The 19,161-nt window shown below is 35.0% G+C and overlaps 1 protein-coding gene across 1 annotated transcript in view; it reads left to right on the plus strand.

Moving 5' to 3' along the window:
- Window positions 1-19,161, plus strand: part of DNAH12 (dynein axonemal heavy chain 12) — a 215,940-nt gene that overhangs the window by 59,439 nt on the left and 137,340 nt on the right. Inside the window, exons 13-16 of the mRNA XM_065885861.1 lie at window positions 2,571-2,696; window positions 3,854-3,988; window positions 4,323-4,516; window positions 5,525-5,768. Coding sequence (XP_065741933.1) covers window positions 2,571-2,696; window positions 3,854-3,988; window positions 4,323-4,516; window positions 5,525-5,768 — 699 coding nt within the window. The remainder of the gene's footprint in view (window positions 1-2,570; window positions 2,697-3,853; window positions 3,989-4,322; window positions 4,517-5,524; window positions 5,769-19,161) is intronic.

Consider the following 19,161-nt stretch of genomic DNA (forward strand, 5'->3'; position numbering starts at 1 on the left):
TTTGGGATTTTCATTGAGATTGCATAAAATTGATAATAAACGTAGAGAATTAACATCTTTCCAATATAAATTTTAGAATCAGTTTTTCACATTCTGCAAAAATCTGTTGGAATTTTGATTAGAAATGCATTAAATAGATGGAGAGCGTCAGTACATACACTGTGGAGTCTTCCAGTTCATGATATATCATTTATTCATTTACCTCTTCTTTAACATCTCTTAATATTTTATAATTTTCTCTGTAGAGGTCGTGTACATCTTTTGTTAGTTATATTTTCAGGTACTTGATATCTTTTAATGTTATATTAAATTATATCTTAAATTTTTCATCTTATCTTAGTTACTTGAATACAAAAATACAATTAACTTATATTAATAGACCTTAAAAAAATAGTTTTAGATTTACAAAAAAAACCTAGTAGATAGTACAGAGAGTTCCCATATTACACACACATCCTCACACACTCAATTTTCTCATTATTAACATCTTACACTAATATGGTACATTTGTTATAATTATTAAACCAATATTGATATATTATTAACTAAAGTCCATAGTTTATTCAGATTTCCTTAGTTTTTACTGAAAGCCCTTTTTCTATCTCAGGAACTCATCTGAGATACCACATTGTATCTAGTTGTCATGTATCCTTAGGCTTCTCTTGGCTCTGAGAGTTTCTTAGGTTTTCCTTGCTTTTGATGTTCTTGATAGTTTTGAGAAGTAGGAATTTGTCTGCTATTTTTCTCATGATTAGAACAGGGTAGTCGGTTTTTTGGAGGAGAATCACAAAGGAAAAGTGCCATTTTCATCACATCATGTCAAGGATACATATTATCAACATGGCATTTGATGTTGAGCTTGATCACCAGGCAGAAGAAGTGTTTATCATGTCTCTCCACTCTTTTCTCCCCCTTTCCATACTGTCTCCTTTGGAAGGAAGTCACTGTATGCATCCACACTTAAGAACCGGGAGTTGTGCTTTCCTCCTTTACAGTAGGGTAGCTACATTATTTATTTGGAATTATTCTGCATAGGAGACTTGTTTCTTCTCCGCTGCTTTTTAATTTATTCAATCATTTATTTATATGAACTTATGGATATTTATTTTATACTTTGACTATAATATAATATAAAATTTATTTTTATATGCAAAGTAATAGCTATCACTAAATTTTTTCTTAATTAAAATTTTTTTATTTAAATATCTTAACTTTAAAATTTATATGTTTTTTTTTCTCTTTTTAATTTTAACAGTTTATCCGAAGATTCTTTTGGAATGTCTACATATACTATTTTATAACTAGTAGTTAATGAAAGTTTTGGTTTTATCAAACATTACATATTTCCAAAACTTTATTTTCTTTGCTACAATGGACTGGTTAGGATCTTTAGTACAATGTTGAATAGAAGTCATCTTGATCCCAATCTCAAAGGGAAAGGCTTCAAGATTTCACTATTAAGTATGAAATTTGCTATAGGTTTTTTATAGGTTCCCTTATGAGATTAGTAAATTCTCTTCTATGGGAGGATGGGGAGGATGCATTGGGAGATTGGGATTGACATATGCACACTACTATATATAAAATAGATAACTAGTAAGAACCTACTGTATAGCACAGGGAACTCTACTCAGTACTCTGTAATGACCTATATGGGAATGGGATCTAAACAGGAGTGGATATATGTATATGTATAACTGATTCACTTTGCTGTACAGCAGAAACTAACAAAATATTATAAATCAACTATACTCCAATAAAAATTAAGTGAAAAACATTACTGTGAATGCATGTTGAATTTTATCTTTTTTTTTTTTTGCATCTATTGGGGTGATCTTATGCCTTTTCTCCTTTAATCTATTAATATAATTGATTACATGAATCAGATTTTATTAGGTTAATTTCTACATGCAACATAATACATATATGATGCATTCTGCATATTATATATATTATATACAGCAAATATGTAAGCTATAAAGGGTAAAGATATTCAACTTCTCTATTCAGGTAAATCTATTGGTTTTAAAGGTTTTTGTTTTGGTTTGGTTTGGTTTTGCCATTCACCCCTAAACTCTTTCTAGACAATTGCTATATGCTAATGGTAGGCAAAAAAAGTGGTACTGTCACTGAAGATGCAAAACAAAATAAAAGATGCTAAAATCTTTGTCAACAAAGATTCAAAAATTAAATACATAAGAATAAAAAATGTAAAATCTTTTAAAAGAAAAAAATTTAAAAGGTTGCTGAACAAAAGCTGCATATTTCATCATCATTTTCAGTCATCTACATGGACACTCAAGAGTACCTTTCTGTTAAGTCAACTGCCAAGTGAAAACTTTTAAAAAGCTTTGTTTCTGATATAAAAATCTGCAATTGTGTGGTATGAAGCTGAATAAATAACCCTACAGTTATTGAAATACCCATGTGGTTTGGGTAATATGAAATATCAGTTAACGATGTGAGTCAGATTGAAATTTGAGAGAGTATTAGAAATTGTTATTGGTTCTCTTTTTCATAATGCTTTAGATTTTCTATATGGTTTAATATATCTGGAGTTTCTTCTGTAGGAATCCAAACGCCGGATGAGTTACTTTTTAGATGTATTTCTATTTCCTCCAGAAGACTTAGCTTTAAATTCAGCTGTCCTTATGTGGCCTTGGAAAATTAATCCCATCTTTGATGAAAATGATGAGGTGAATATATTTTTCAATATGTATTTTTGTATTATGATATTTTAAGCACAGTGTTCATTTAATTTTCATACATACTTGCCATCTACCTTTAAAAATTATCTTCATGTGTCCGTATGATTTTGGGGTTAGCCACATTTATGGCCCTGCAGGCTTAGGCTTAACCCACAAAGTTGTAAAGAGTGGGACTGACAGGGCTTCCCTGGTGGCACAGTGGACGAGAGTCTGCCTGCCGATGGAGGGGACGTGGGTTCGTGCCCCGGTCCGCAGGGATCCCACATGCCGCGGAGCGGCTGGGCCCGTGAGCCATGGCCGCTGGGCCTGCACGTCTGGAGCCTGTGCTCCGCAACGGGAGAGGCCACAACAGTGAGAGGCCCGCGTACCGCAAAAAAAAAAAAAAACAAAAAAAAGTGGGACTGACATTAAAAAAGTCAGAACTATTTACAAATAATAATTGTAAGCTCTGTGCTATTAAATCATTTAATACTCACAAAAATCCCAGGTGCTCCTATTTTCCCCATTTCATAGATGAGAAAAATGAGTTTCAGAGAAGTTAAGTAACGTTCCCAGGAAGAAGTAGCAGATTCAGGATTTTATATAAGACTGAATATAGTTCAGATTTTGAAAAAGTCCTAATGTAAACTAGTTTCTCCTAAACTGGGAAGTGAAATGGTATAGTAGTAATGAAAAGCATGGACTTCAGTTAGATAAGCCAGAGTTCTAATCCAGATTTTGACTTTTATGATTTTGTGACATTGGACATGCCTCTTAACCTCTATATGCTTAAATTTCTTTACCTCTGAAATGAGGATACTAATACTTGTGGTAATATAGGTAGAGTGTTTAATAAATCTTGACATAACAAGTGCTCAATATATGGCAGCTTTTATTATTTTCCCAGAATCTGTTAAATAGTTAAAGTATCTATTTAATAAATAAGAATTGTTACAGTCACTTCAGAGATATAGGAAAGTTTTTCTGTGTGGTTTTGTGGTTTATTATTCTTTTCATTTTTATATCAGTCAATGTTTTATTTTTGTACAATGTTTTATTTTTACTTCGCTGATGTTTTTTGTTACTGTATAAAGCATTCGGATTTCTGATTTGATAATTCTTTGCTTTGTAACAAAATAGTTAACATGAATAATTTTCTTTTAAAGCTCCTTGAGAATGCTAAACATAAAAAAGAAAATGAGCTAATAGAAAAGAGAGAGAAACTGATTTTGGAAATAGAAAAGGAATCACGCCGCATGGAAGAGTTTGCAGAATTTGCAGAACTGGACCACATGCAGCAGGTCTGATAAATATAGACAGTAGCTATGACAGGCTGGTAGATTAATACAGGACATGTTTCTATAATATAGAAAAACCTGTGCTTACTAAGGCAAACAGAGTCCTGACTCTTAGGCCTGGGACTGCTGCTAATTATGTAATCTTTTTTTGTGATTTAGTTTTCTATTTGTAAGTTAGACATAACCATACGTTTTGCTCTGTGTCATGGTAATGTCGTGAAGTTGATGTTTAAAGTTTCTATATAAATGCAAGGACATAGCCTATGCAGTATTATATAATTTTATTTTTATAACATTTCTTGGGTATTTCTTGAAATAAAAAATTATTTGCTTTCAGTATGTGACAGATGTAAGACAACTACAAAAACGTATTCAGGAATCTGAAGAAGCAGTTCAATTTATTAATAAAGAAGAGGAACTTTTCAGATGGGAACTGACAAAATATCCTGAACTGGATAAATTAAAAGTTAACATTGAGCCCTATCAGAAGTTTTTTAATTTAGTTTTGAAGTGGCAACGAACAGAAAAACGGTAATTTCTGGTAATGTAATAAAAAATTAAGTAAAGCTATAAAGAGATTTATAAAATGTACATTGATTTTTGTTGTTGTTGTTGGCTAGGTGTTTAAAAGTAGGATTTATCTGTCCATTTGAAAGAGAAACCAAATATTATATAGGAGAAGCATCAAATGTTGCTAAGGCGCCACCTAGCCTTACTAATATAATATCTAAAGTCTCACCTGGGTTTTCCAGAGTTGATTCATTTTTTAATCCAATTAATTCATTTGACTCATTCATCTGACACTAAGAATTAGAAGTATGGAGTCAAATCAGCATTTCATCTGGATACTGTTAGTTGTCCGTTTACAGTCTGATTCATATTTTTGCACCTGCAGCATAGCTGAAATTGTGGTTTTAGTATTGTCTGTCATCATTCTATCTGTGTGACTGAGAAAAACTGTTAATTGCTCTTGTTCTCAGTTGTTTCTATTATAAAATGAAGGGCCTAGCCTAAAGAATCTCTAAGGCCTTTTCACACACCAGAAGTCTCTGAGTTTAATATTTTTTTAATTAAAATATCCTATTTTTTTCACTTAATTTTAATTCTGTTTTTAATCATTCTTCCTTAGTCTTTTTTTAAAAATAAATTTATTTATTTGTTTGTTTATTTTTGACTGTGTTGGGTCTTCATTGCTGCACACAGGGTTTTTCTAGTTGCGGCGAGCGGGGGCTACTCTTCATTGTGATGTGCGGGCTTCTCATTGCAGCAGCTTCTCTTGTGGAGCACGGGCTCCAGGCGCGCAGGCTTCAGTAGTTGTGGCTCGTGGGCTCTAGAGCACAGACTCAGTAATTGTGGCTTGCGGGCTCTAGAGCACAGACTCAGTAGTTGTGGCGCACAGGCTTAATTGCTCCACAGCATGTGGGATCTTCCTGGACCAGGGGTCAAACCCGTGTCCCCTGCATTGGCAGGCAGATTCCTAACCACTGCGCCACGAAGGAAGCCCCTCTGAGTTTAATATTACTTTTTCTTTCAATTCAGGTGGATGGATGGAGGGTTTTTGGACCTTAATGGGGAAAGCATGGAAGCTGAAGTAGATGAATTTTCCCGAGAAATTTTTAAGACTCTGAAATTTTTCCAAACAAAGCAAAAGAAGGAATTACAAGAAAAAAGAAAGGCAGCAAAAAGACGATCTCTGGGAGAAGAGAAACTTGAAGAAGAACCAAAAGAGAATCCTACTATTACTATGTGCACTGCAGTAATGGAGCAGATAAAGGTTATTAAGGTATAAACACATTTAATGACATTTTTAAAAGCCCTGGTAGAGTTGTTTGCATCAAGTGCTAGTGAAGAGAAATGGAAAAACTGGAAAGCAAAACCAAAGCTGAATCCAGAAAACTTGACCTATTAATACATGCTTCATTCTTTCCTGATGATGTCATTGAAATCAATCCCTTCATAGAACAATACTTAACAAATAGAAAAGACTGTAATGACCAGTTACAATGATTTGAAGAGGGTAAAAAATTACTAGAATAAACAAGTTAGCCTATACTATGGGCAGCAACCCAGGGTACCAATTAGCTAAGAAAGGTTTGGGGTCACACTACCTAGTTTTATATCACAATTCTGCACTTGGTAATGGCAATATGCCACTTGTGCAAGATATTTAACTTCTCATGCCTCAGTCACCTCATTTATAAATAGAGGATAATAACAGTTTTTGTGACAGTAAATAATACATCTACGTTCCCAAGGCAGTACTGGCAGTGGTTCTAGTGGTAGTGCCAAGTTTCCACTGTCGGCATGCTCAGAGTGCAAACTCTGCTTTTCAACATTGTTCCTGTCTGTGTCTAGCACTCTCAGATATACTATGAGCTACCTGAAAATTTTTTTAAAGTAACTACTTAAAATTTTTTTCAATATTTAATAAATTTTCATGGTTTAAAAATATAAAAAGACATACCTGAACGGTCTCCTTGCTGTGTTTCTCACCTGTTATTAAGTTATCAATGTTACTACTTTCTGTTGTATACTTCAGAGTTTTTTTACATGTATAACAATGTGAATATATATTCTAATCCTTCCATCTTTTTACATAAAAATAGCATACTGAAAAAAAATAGCATACTGTTTATATTATTTCCCCCCTTTGTTTTAATTTATCTTGGAGACCTTTTCTTATTGTATATAGAGTGTTTTCATTCTTTTTTACACCTATAAATATTATATATTGGTGTAAAATTTCTGTGTGTGAAGGTGTGACTGTAAGGTAAATTGCCAAAGAGTAAATTCCAGGTTAAAATCTACAGTTGAATTACCTTCTGTATGGGTTTTACCAGTATGTACTCTCACCAACCTTGACAACAGAATATCATCAAACTTGGGTGTTTGTTAATCTGCTAGAAGAATTTCATTTTTCTTATTACATAAAATGTTAAGCCTAAATTAATGTATTTAAGAATATTTTGTATTTCTTTGCCTGTGAACTATTTGGTCTTCTTGTCTATTTTTTAAATTGAATTAATGGTCTTTTTCTTACTGATTTCTAGTCCTAGAAACAGGAATAGGGAGATTAGGCTTTGTATGTTAATATTAATAGTATGTTAATATTTTATTGAAGATTTTTGAGATTATGTTCAGAAGCGATGTTGGTCTTAATTTTCTTTTCTTGTAATATCTTTGTCAGGTTTTGCTATCAGGATTATGTTGGCCTTATGAAACAAATGGGAAGTTTTATCTCTATTTTCCAAAAGAGTTTTGTATAAAATTATTATTATCTCTTTCTTAAATATTTTAGAGAAACGTTTACTAGTGAAACCATTGACCTGGAGCTTCATGGGAAGGATTTTGAAAACAGATTTAATTTTTAAAATAGATATAGGGATATTCAGATTTGTGTTAATTTTGTGTCAATTTTGGTAAATTGTATTTTTCAAGGAATTTTTCCATTTTCTAAAGTTGTTACATTTATTGCCATAAAGTTGCTCATAATATTTATTTATTATCTTTTAATGTTGGTGGAATCTATAGGGATAACTCCTTTTTCATTCCAAATATTAATAATTTTAATTTTCTCTCTTTTTTCTTCATCAGCCTAGTTAGGGATTTAGTTACAGTTTATTGTTAACATTTAAGCCTTTGGTCATTTTTGTTTTGTTTTGTTTTCTGGTACGCGGGCCTCTCACTGTTGTGGCCTCTCCCGTTGCGGAGCACAGGCTCCAGATGCTCAGGCTCAGCCGCCATGGCTCATGGGCCCAGCCGCTCTGCGGCATGTGGGATCTTCCCGGACCGGGGCACAAACCCGTGTCCCCTGCATCGGCAGGCAGACTCTCAACCACTGTGCCACCAGGGAAGCCCGCCTTTGGTCATTTATTAATTTATCTAAATGATATTTCTCCTTTCCTTTCTTATCAGCACCATCCATTATTCCTATCTTCATAGCAGTGCATCATCATGTACTCTGAAAGTCATCTTGAAATGGAAGATAAACAAATTGTCCCATACCACTAGTAGTATCACTAAATTTTTTCCTTGCTATTTTCTTTTCTTTTCTTTCCTTTTTTTTTTTGGCCGCAGCATGTGTAATCTTAGTTCCCCGACCAGGGATAGAACCCATGCCCTCTGCAGTGGAAGCACAGAGTCTTAACCACTGGACTGTCGGGGTATTCCCATCCTTACTATTCTCTTCTTATTCTTTTTAGCCTCTTAATGTTGGAAAGTCTTAGGGCTAAGTCATTGGTCCTTTTCTTTCTCTACCCTCACTGTCTTGATGATTTCATCAATCTCATCAAAAATATAGATGACTTTAAATACCATCTATATGCTAGCAACTCCCAAATGTTTAACTCCAGTCCAGACCTTTCTTCCAAACCCAAGATTCATATCTATAACTTCCTACTTGTAATTTTCCCTTGGATGTCCAATACACATGGCAAACTCAAAATTCATTTTTCCCAGTGACACCAATCTGGTCCAAATTCCATCTTCTTTTACATCTATTTCTACAAAAAGGTCCTGTTGGGACTCCCTGCTTCTACCTTTGCCCCAACCCCTATCCCATTATCTGTTTAAAATATAGTGACTAGGGACTTCCCTGGTGGCACAGTGGTTGGGAGTCCGCCTGCTAGTGCGGAGGATGTGGGTTCTAGCCCTGGTCTGGGAGGATCCCACATGCTGCGGAGCAGCTGGGCCCGTGCACTGCAAATACTGAGCCTGCTGCCTAGAGCCCATGCTCCGCAACAAAAGAAGCCACCGCGGTGAGGGGCCCACGTACCACCGCAGCAGCAAAGACCCAACACAGCCAAAAATAAATAAATTAATTAAAAAATATATATATAGCAACTAGAGTAAACTTAAGTCTATGGTTCTCCAATTTAAAAAAATTTACCTTATTAATTATTATTTACAAAAAAACATGAAAACGTGACTGTCATACAAAAATAAAAATGAACATGTGTCAAATATTTTATTCTATTTATTAATTAATGGGAGAACCACTAAGGTGGTAAGGCTGGTTCAAAGAGCATTTGAGGGGCTGAGTATTTATAGACAATTTAGTAAAGGAATGTTGGCAAAAGTTGCTAGTATTGATATAAGGCTGGTTAATGTCATACAGGACAATAAACTCTAACATTTGGAATTATCCTTCTTAGTAGACAGAAACTACTTGCATTTCTACTGGTCAAATCTACAAATTAACATGTAATTTCTCAGTCTGGGACTTTAAGTAGTAAGCAGTGAGTTGAACAAAATACACTCTTTAAACAGTTAAATTTTCCTTAGGTGACCCTGTACCCCATATGGCATTGAAAGGACATACCACCTCCCTCTTTTTCCCCAAGTTTTAAAATAATTTTTATTAACGTCTGCTGTAAAACCCCAAATTTGGAGAAACAGTGCTCTATAATATGATACTGGAAACAAAGTCATTGCTGGGTAATGTTGGTTGTTTGCTTTCTTTTTAAAAATTATTTTATTATATTATATAGCCGGTTCTTATTACTTATCTATTTTATACATGTTAGTGTATATATGTCAATCCCAATCTCCCATCATCCCACCACTCTCTCTTCCCCCCTCTTGGTGTCCATACATTTGTTGTCTACATCTCTGTCTCTATTTCTGCCTTGCAAACCAGTTCATTTATACCATTTTTCTAGAATCCACATATATGTGTTAATATACGATATTTGTTTTTCGCTTATATATATATATATATATATATATATATATATATATATATATATATATATAAGTGGACTTATATATAAGTCCATGCCACTCTCTCACTTCATCCCAGCTTACACTTCCCCCTCCCCATGTCCTCCAGTCCATTCTCTACATCTGCATCTTTATTCCTGTCCTGCCCCTAGGTTCTTCAGAACCTTTTTTTTTTCTAGATTCCATATATATGTTTTAGCATATGGTATTTGTTTTTCTCTTTCTGACTTAATCACTCTGTATGACAGACTCTAGGTCCATCCACCTCACTACAAATAACTCAATTTCGTTTCTTTTTATGGCTGAGTAATATTCCATTGTATATATGTGCCACATCTTCTTTACCCATTCATCTGTCAATGGACACTTAAGTTGCCTCCATGTCGATGGCTATTGTAAATAGAGCTGCAGTGAATATTGTGGTACATGACTCTTTTTGAATTATGGTTTTCTCAGAGTATATGCCCAGTAGTTGGATTGATGGGTCATATGTAGTTCTATTTTGAGTTTTTTAAGGAACCTCCATACTATTCTAAATAGTGGCTGTATCAATTTACATTCGCACCAACAGTGCAAGAGGGTTCCTTTTCTCCATACTCTCTTCAGCATTTATTGTTTGTCGAATTTTTGATGGTGGCCCTTCTGATGGGTGTGAGGTGATACCTCATTGTAGTTTTGATTTGCATTTCTCTGATGATTAGTGATGTTGAGCATCCTTTCATGTGTTTGTTGGCAATCTGTATATCTTCTTTGGAGAAATGTCTATTTAGGTCTTCTGCCCATTTTTGGGTTGCGTTTGTTTTTTTGATATTGAGCTGCATGAGCTGCTTGTAAATTTTGGGGATTAATCCTTTGCAAGTTGCTTCATTTGCAAATATTTTCTCCCATTCTGAGGGTTGTCTTTTCGTCTTGTTTATGGTTTCCTTTGCTGTGCAAAAGCTTTTAAGTTTCATTAGATACCATTTGTTTATTTTTGTTTTTATTTCCATTTCTCAGGAGGTGGTCTAAAAGGATCTTACTATGATTTATATCATAGAGTGCTCTGCCTATGTTTTCCTCTAAGAGTTTGATAGTCTGGCCTTACATTTAGGTCTTTAATCCATTTGGAGTTTATTTTTGTGTTTGGTGTTAGGTAGTGTTCTAATTTCATTCTTTTACATGTAGCTGTCCAGTTTTCCCAGCACCACTTATTGAAGAGACTGTCTTTCCTCCATTGTATACTCTTGCCTTCTTTATCAAAGATAAGGTGACCTTATGCGTGTGGGTTTATCTCTGGGCTTTCTATCGTGTTCCGCTGATCTATATTTCTCTGTTTGTGCCAGTACCATACTGTCTTGTTTACTGTAGCTTTGTAGTATAATCTAAAGTCAGGGAGCCTGATTCCTCCAGCTCCATTTTTCTGTCTCAAGATTGCTTTGGCTGTTTGAGGTCTTCTGTGTTTCCATAAAAATTGTGAAGTTTTTTGTTCCAGTTCTGTGAAAAATGCCATTGGTATTTTGATAGGGATTGCATTGAATCTGTAGATTGCTTTAGGTAGTATAGTCATTTTCACAATGTTGATTTTTCCAGTTCAAGAACACAGTATATCTCTCCATCGTTTGTAGCATCTTTAATTTCTTTCATCAGTGTCATAGTTTTCTGTATACAGGTCTTTTGTCTCCATAAGTAGGTTTATTCCTAGGTATTTTATTCTTTTTCTTGTAGTGGTAAATGGGAGTGTTTCCTGAACTTCTCTTTCAGATTTTTCATCATTAGTGTATAGGAATGCAAGAGGTTTCTGTGCATTAATTTTGTATCTTGCTACTTTACCAAGTACATTGATTAGCTCTAGTAGTTTTCTGGTAGCATCTTTAGGATTCTCTATGTATAGTATCATGTCATCTGAAAACAGTGACACATTTACTTCATCTTTTCTGATTTGGATTCCTTTTATTTCTTTTTGTTCTCTGATTGCTGTGGCTAAAACTTCCAAAACTATGTTGAAGAATACTGGTGAGAGTGGACAACCTTGTCTTGTTCCTGATCTTAGAGGAAATGGTTTCTTCAGTTTTTCACTATTGAGAACGATGTTGGCTGTGGGTTTGTCATATATGGCCTTTATTATGTTGAGGTAAGGTCCCTCTATGCCTATTTTCTGGGGTTTTTTATTATAAATCAGTGTTGAATTTTGCCAAAAGCTTTTTCTGCATCTATTGAAATGATCATATTGTTTTTCTCCTTCAATTTGTTAATATGGTTTATCACATTGATTGATTTGCATATATTGAAGAATCCTTGCATACCTGGGATAAACCCCACTTGATCATGGTGTATGATCCTTTTAATGTGTTGTTGGATTCTGTTTGCTAGTATTTTGTTGAGGATTTTTGCATCTATATTCATCAGTGATATTGGTCTGTAATTTTCTTTTTTTGTAGTATCTTTGGTTTTCGTATCAGGATGATGGTGGCCTTGTAGAGTGAGTTTGGGAGTGTTCCTTCCTCTGCAATGTTTTGGAAGAATTTGAGAAGGATGGGTGTTAGCTCTCTTCTAAATGTTTGATAGAATTCACCTGTGAAGCCATCTGGTCCTGGACTTCTGTTTGTTGGAAGGTTTTTAATGACAGTTTCAATTTCATTACTTGTGATTGGTCTGTTCATATTTTCTATTTCTTCCTGGTTCAGTCTTGGAGGGTTATATCTGTCTAAGAATTTGTCCATTTTTTCCAGGTTGTCCATTTTATTGGCATAGAGTTGCTTGTAGTAGACTCTTAGTATGCTTTCTATTTCTGCGGTGTCTGTTGTAACTTCTCCTTTTTTATTTCTAATTTTATTGATTTGAGTCCTCTCCCTCTTTTTCTTGATGAGTCTGGCTAAAGGTTTATCAATTTTGTTTATCTTCTCAAATACCCAGTTTTCTGTTTTATTGATCTTTGCTATTGTTTTCTTTGTTTATATTTCATTTATTTCTTCTCTTATCTTTATGATTTCTTTCATTCAACTTACTTTGGGTTGGTTTGTTCTTCTTTCTCTAGTTCCTTTAGGTGTAAGGTTAGATTGCTTATTTGAGATTTTTCTTGTTTCTTGAGGTAGGCTTGTATAGCTATAAACTTCCCTCTTAGAACTGCTTTTGCTGCATCCCATAGGTTTTAGATCATCATGTTTTCATTGTCATTTGTCTCTAGGTATTTTTTGATTTCCTCTTTGATTTCTTCAGTGATCTCTTGGTTATTTAGTAACGTATTGTTTAACCTCCACATGTTTGTGTTTTTTACATTTTTTCCCCTGCAATTGATTTCTAATCTCATAGTGTTGTGGTCAGAAAAGATGCTTGATATGATTTCAGTTTTCTTAGATTTACCAAGGCTTGATTTGTGACCTAAGATGTGATATATCCTGGGGAATGATCCATGTGCACTTGAGAAGAAAGTGTAACCTGCTGTTTTTGGATGGAATGTCCTATAAATATCAATTCAATCTATCTGGCCTATTGTGTCATTTAAAGCTTTGTTTCCTTATTAATTGTCTGTCTGGGTGATCTGTCCATTGGTGTAAGTGAGGTGTTCAAATCCCCCACTATTATCATGTTACTGTCAATTTCCTCTTTATAGGTGTTAGCATTTGCCTTTTGTATTGAGGTGCTCCTGTGTTGGGTGCATATATATTTGTAATTGCTATGTCTTCTTCTTTGATTGTTCCCTTGATCATTATGTAGTGTCCTTCCTTGTCTCTTGTAACATTCTTTATTTTAAAGTCTATTTTATCTGATATGAGTATTGCTACTCCAGATTTCTTTTGATTTCCATTTGCATGGAGTTTCTTTTTCCATCCCCTCACTTTCAGTCTGTACGTGTCCCTAGGTCTGAAGGGGGTCTCTTGTAGACAGCATATATATACAGGTCTTTTTTTTTGTATCCATTCAGCGAGCCTGTGTGTTTTGGTTGGAGCATTTAATCCATTCACATTTAAGGTAATTATCGATATGTATGTTCCTATTACCATTTTCTTAGTTGTTTTGGGTTTGTTATTGTAGGTCCTTTGCTTCTCTTGTGTTTCCCACTTAGAGAAGTTCCTTAAACATTTGTTATAGAGGTGGTTTGGTGGTGCTGAATTCCCTTAGCTTTTGCTTGTTTGTAAAGCTTTTGATTTCTCTGTTGAATCTGAATGAGATCCTTGCTGGGTATAGTAATCTTGGTTGTAGGTTCTTCCCTTTCATCACTTTAAATATATCGTGCCACTCCCTTCTGGCTTGTAGGGTTTCTGCTGAGATATCAGGTTTTAACCTTATGGGAGTTCCCTTGTATGTTATTTGTTGTTTTTCCCTTTTTGTTTTTAATAATTTTTCTTTGTCTTTCATTTTTGTCAGTTTGATTACTATGTGTCTCAGCATGTTTCTCCTGGGTTTATCCTGCCTGGGACTCTGTACGTCCTGGAATTGGGTGTTTATTTCCTTTACCATGTTAGGGAAGTTTTCGACTATAATCTCTTCAAATATTTTCTCTGGTCCTTTCTCTCTCTCTTCTCCTTCTGGGACCCCTATAATGCAAATGTTGGTGCATTTAATGTTGTCCTAGAAGTCTCTTAGGCTGTCTTCATTTCTTTTCATTTTTTCTTCTTTATCCTGTTCCACGGCAGTGAATTTACCATTCCGTCTTCCAGGTCATTTATCCGTTCTTCTGCATCAGTTATTATGCTATTTATTCCTTCTAGTGAATTTTTAAAAATATATTTATTTTATTTATTTATTTTTGTCTGAGTTGGGTCTTCATTGCTGCACACGGGCTTTCTCCAGTTGTGGCGAGTGGGGGCTACTCTTCATTGTAGTGCGCGGGCTTCTCATTGTGGTGGCTTCTTTTGTTGAGGAGCACGGGCTCTATGCGTGAGGGCTTTAGTAGTTGTGGCATGTGGGCTTAGTAGTTGTGGCTCATGTGCTCCAGAGTGCAGGCTCAGTAGTTGTGGTACATGGGCTTAGTTGCTCCATGACATGTGGGATCTTCCCGGACAAGGGCTCGAGCCTGTGTCCCCTGCATTGGCAGGCGGATTCTTAACCACTGTGCCAACCAGGGAAGCCCTTTTCTAGTGCATTTTTTATTTTGGTTATTGTATTGTTCATCTCTGTTTGTTCTTTAATTCTTGTAGGTGTTTGTTCTTTAATTCTTCTAGATCTTTGTTAAACATTTCTTTCATCTTCTCGATCTTTGCCTCCATTTGTTTTCCGAGGTCCTTGATCATCTTCACTATCATTATTCTTAATTCTTTTTCTGGAAGGTGGCTTATCTCCACTTCATTTAGTTGTTTTTCTGGGGTTTTATCTTGTTCCTTCATCTGGTACATGGTCCTCTGCCTTTTCATTTTGTCTTTTTGTGAATGTGGTTTTCATTCCACAGGCTACAGGATTGTAGTTCTTGCTTCTGCTGTCTACCCTCTGGTGGACAAGGCTATCCGGTTGATTGCTTTCATATCTGAATAAAAATTGTTATGTATTTATTATTTTATCATTAGTTTACTGTTTTTTCTTTGTTATTGGCTTGACTTTTTAATGATAGATTTATTGAGATATAATTCACATATAAAAGTTCACCTTTTAAATTATGCACTTCAGTGGTTTCTTAGAATATTCACAGAGTTGTGTGATCATCACCACTATCTAATTTTAGAACAACTTCCTTGCTCCAAAAAGTAAGCCCCTGACCATTAGTAGTCACTGTCCATTCCCTCCTCCTCCCAGGCCCTGGTGTCCTATGAATCTACTTTCTGTCTCTATGGATTTATCGATTCCAGACATTTCATATAAATGGAATCATGTTGTTATATGGCCTTGGTGACTGACTTCTTTCTCCCTAGCATGTTTTCAAGGTTAATCCATGTGGTAATATGCCTCATACTCCATTCTTTTTTCTTTTTCTTTTTTTAAATATTTATTTATTTGGCTGCGCCAGGTCTTAGTTGCGGCCTGTGGGATCTAGTTCCCTGATCAGGGATTGAGCCTGGGCCTCCTGCATTGGGAGTGTGGAGTCTTAACCACTGGACTGCGAGGGAAGTCCCCATTCTTTTTTATTGATAAATAATATTCCATTATATGGATATACCCATATTTTGTTTATCCATTCATCACTTAATGGACATTTGTGTTGTTTCTACTTTTTAGCCATTATGAGTAATGTTGCTATGAGTATTTATGTACAAATGTTCGTGTGCTTATATGTTTCACTTGACTTGGGTGTATATGTAGAAGTGGCATTGCAGGGTCTCATGGTAATTCTATGTTTAACTTTTTGAGGAACTGCAGACTGTCTTCCGAAGTGGCTGCACTCTTCCCACTTGCAATGCATGGGAGTTCCAGTTTGTCCACATCCTTGCCAACTTGTTATTGTCCATCTTTTTTTTTTTTTTTTTTTTTTTTGTGGTATGTGGGCCTCTCACCGTTGTGGCCTCTCCCGTTGCAGAGCACAGGCTCCGGACGTGCAGGCTCAGCGGCCATGGCTCACAGGCCCAGCTGCTCTGTGGCATGTGGGATCCCTCCGGACCGGGGCACGAATCCTTGTCCACTGCATCGGCAGGCAGACTCTCAACCACTGTGCCACCAGGGAAGCCCTGTCCATCTTTTTGATTATGGCCATCCCAATGTGTGTGAAGAGGTGTCTCATTGTGGTTTTGATTTGCATTTACCTGATAACTAATAATGCTGAGCATCTTTTCATATGCATATTGGCCATTTCTATGTTTTCTATGGAGAAGTGTGTGTTCAGATCCTTTGCCCATTTTTAAATTGGGTTACTTATCTCTTTTTATTCAGTTGTACAAAATCTTTATATATTCTAGATACAAGTCGCTTATTAAATATAGATTAATTGATCAGAAGTGTGCGGATTTATTTTTCTGGGCTCTCTATTCTGATCCGTTGATCTATGTGTCTGTTTTTGTGCCAGTATAATATTGTTTTGATTACTGTATCATTGTAGTATAGTTTGAAATCAGGGAACATGATACCTTCAGCTTTTTTTTTTTTTTTCTGTATTTTTGGCTGTGTTTTATTTTGGTCTTCATTGCTGCACGCGGGCTTTCTGTAGTTGCGGCAAGCAGGGGTTACTCTTCATTGCAGTGTGTGGGCTTCTCATTGCCGTGGCTTCTCTTGTTGGGGAGCACAGGCTCTAAGCATGCAGGCTTCAGGAGTTGTGGCACATGGGCTTAGTTGCTCCATGGCATTTGGGATTTTCCTAGACCAGGGCTTGAACTCATGTCCCCTGCATTGGCAGGCAGACTCTTAACCACTGTGCCACCAGGGAAACCCTGATACCTTCAGCTTTGTTCTTCCTTCTCAAGATTGTTTTGGCTCTTCAGAATCTTTTGTATTTTCATACAAATTTTAGAATTATTTGTTCTAATTCTGTGAAAATCCCTGTTGGTATTTTGATAGGGATTGCATTAAATCTAGATTGCCTTGGGGGACATAGTTATTTAAAAAATACTAATTCTTCCAATCTATGAGCATGGTGTATCTTTCCACCTGTTTGTGTAGATTTATTCTCAGGGGTTTTATTCTTTTTTGTATGATCATAAGTGGGGTTATTTTCTTAAATTAATTTTAATTTTAAATTAATTTTCTTAAATTCCCTTCCTGATAGTTCATTGTTAGTGTATGGAAATGCAACCTATTTCTGTATGTTAATTTGGTATCCTGTAACTTTAATGAATTCATTGATAAGTTCTATTAGTTTATTGGTGGCATGTTTAGGATTTTCTATGTCATTATCATGTCATCTGCAAATAGTGACAGTTTTATTCCTTCTGTTCCAATTTGGATTCCTTTTATTTCTTTTTCTTGTCTGATTGCTGAGGCTAGGACTTCCTATACTATGTTGAATAAAAGCAGTGAGAATGAGCAGCCTTGTCTTGTTCCTGAACTTAGAGGAAATATTTTCAGCTCTTCACCGTTGAGTATGATGTTATCTGTGGGCCTGTCATATGACCTTTAATATGTTGAGTTATTATCCCTCTATACCCACTTTGTTGAGAGTTTTTATTATAAAAAGATGTCGAATTTTGTCAAAAGCTTTTTCTGCATCTATTGAGATAATCATATGATTTGTATTTTTTCATATGGTGTATCACATTGATTGATTTGCAGATATTGAACCATCTATGTATCCTTGGGATAAATCCCACTTGATCATGATGTATGATTCTTTTAATTAATTGTTGAATTCAGTTTGCTAATATTTTGTTGAGGATTTTTGCATCTATGTTCATCAGTGATGTTTGCCTATAATTTTCTTTTTTTGTGTTGTCTTTGATTTTGGTATCCAGGTGGTGCTGATCTTGTAGTATGAGTTTGGAAGCATTCCTTTCTCAGCAAATTTTTTGGAATAGTTTCAGGAAAGGCAATCCTTCTTTAATTGTTTGATAGAATTCACCTGTGAAGCCATCTGGCCTGGACTTTTCTTTTTTAGGCATTTTTTATTATTAATTCAATTTCATTCCTGGTAATCAGTTTATTCGTATTTTCTGTTTTTTCCTGATTTGGTCTTGGAAGATTTTACATTTCTAGGAATTTATTAATTTTTTTCTAGGTTGTCTATTTTAGTGGTGTGTAATTGTTTGTGTAGTCTCTTATGGATCCTTTGTATTTCAATGGTGTCAGTTGTAACTTCTCATTCATTTCTGATTTTATTTATTTGGCCCTCTTTTTTTTTTTCTTAATGAGTCTGGTTAAAGGTTTATCAATTTTGTTTATCTTTTAAAAGTACCAGCTCTTAGTTTCACTGATCTTTTCTTTTTTCTTTTTAGTTTCTATTTTATTTATTTCCACTCTGGTCTTTATTATTTCCTTCCTGCTACTATCTTTGGGTTTTGTTTGTTTTTCTTCTCCTAGTTCCTTCAGGGTAAGTTTAGACTGTTTGAGAATTTTCTTGTTTCCTGAGATGGGCTTGTTTGCTATAACCTCTCCTCTTAGAACTGCTTTTACTGTGTCCCATAGATTTTGGAATGTTATGTTTTCATTTGTCTCAAGGTATTTTTAAATTTTCTACTTGAGTTTTTCAGTGACCCAATGATTCTCTCTTTTTGTGTGTATCTGTTATACGTTTCTGGTTTGTGGTTACCAGGAAGTTCCTATATAACAACAAATAGGTGTCTATTTTAAGTTGATTTCTTAAGTTTGAACACCTTACATTTTTACTAACCCTCCAAGTGTTTTATGCTTTTGATATCATATTTTACATCTTTTAATTTTTGCCATAACTACTTTGTAGATATAGATGATTTTTACTACTTTTGTCTTTTAACATTCCTACTAGATTTATAAGTGGTTGATCCAGTATTTTTACTCTATGTTTGCCTTTACCAGTGAGATTTTTCCTTTCATATTTTTTAATTTCTAGTTTTGGCCTTTTCCTTTTCCTTTAAGAAGTCCCTTTAACACTTCTTGTAACGTCTGTTTGGTGGTGATAAACTCTTTTTGCTTGTCTGTAAAACTCT

This window comes from Phocoena phocoena, chromosome 10 (assembly GCF_963924675.1).
Source record: "Phocoena phocoena chromosome 10, mPhoPho1.1, whole genome shotgun sequence".
Taxonomy (NCBI): domain Eukaryota; kingdom Metazoa; phylum Chordata; class Mammalia; order Artiodactyla; family Phocoenidae; genus Phocoena; species Phocoena phocoena.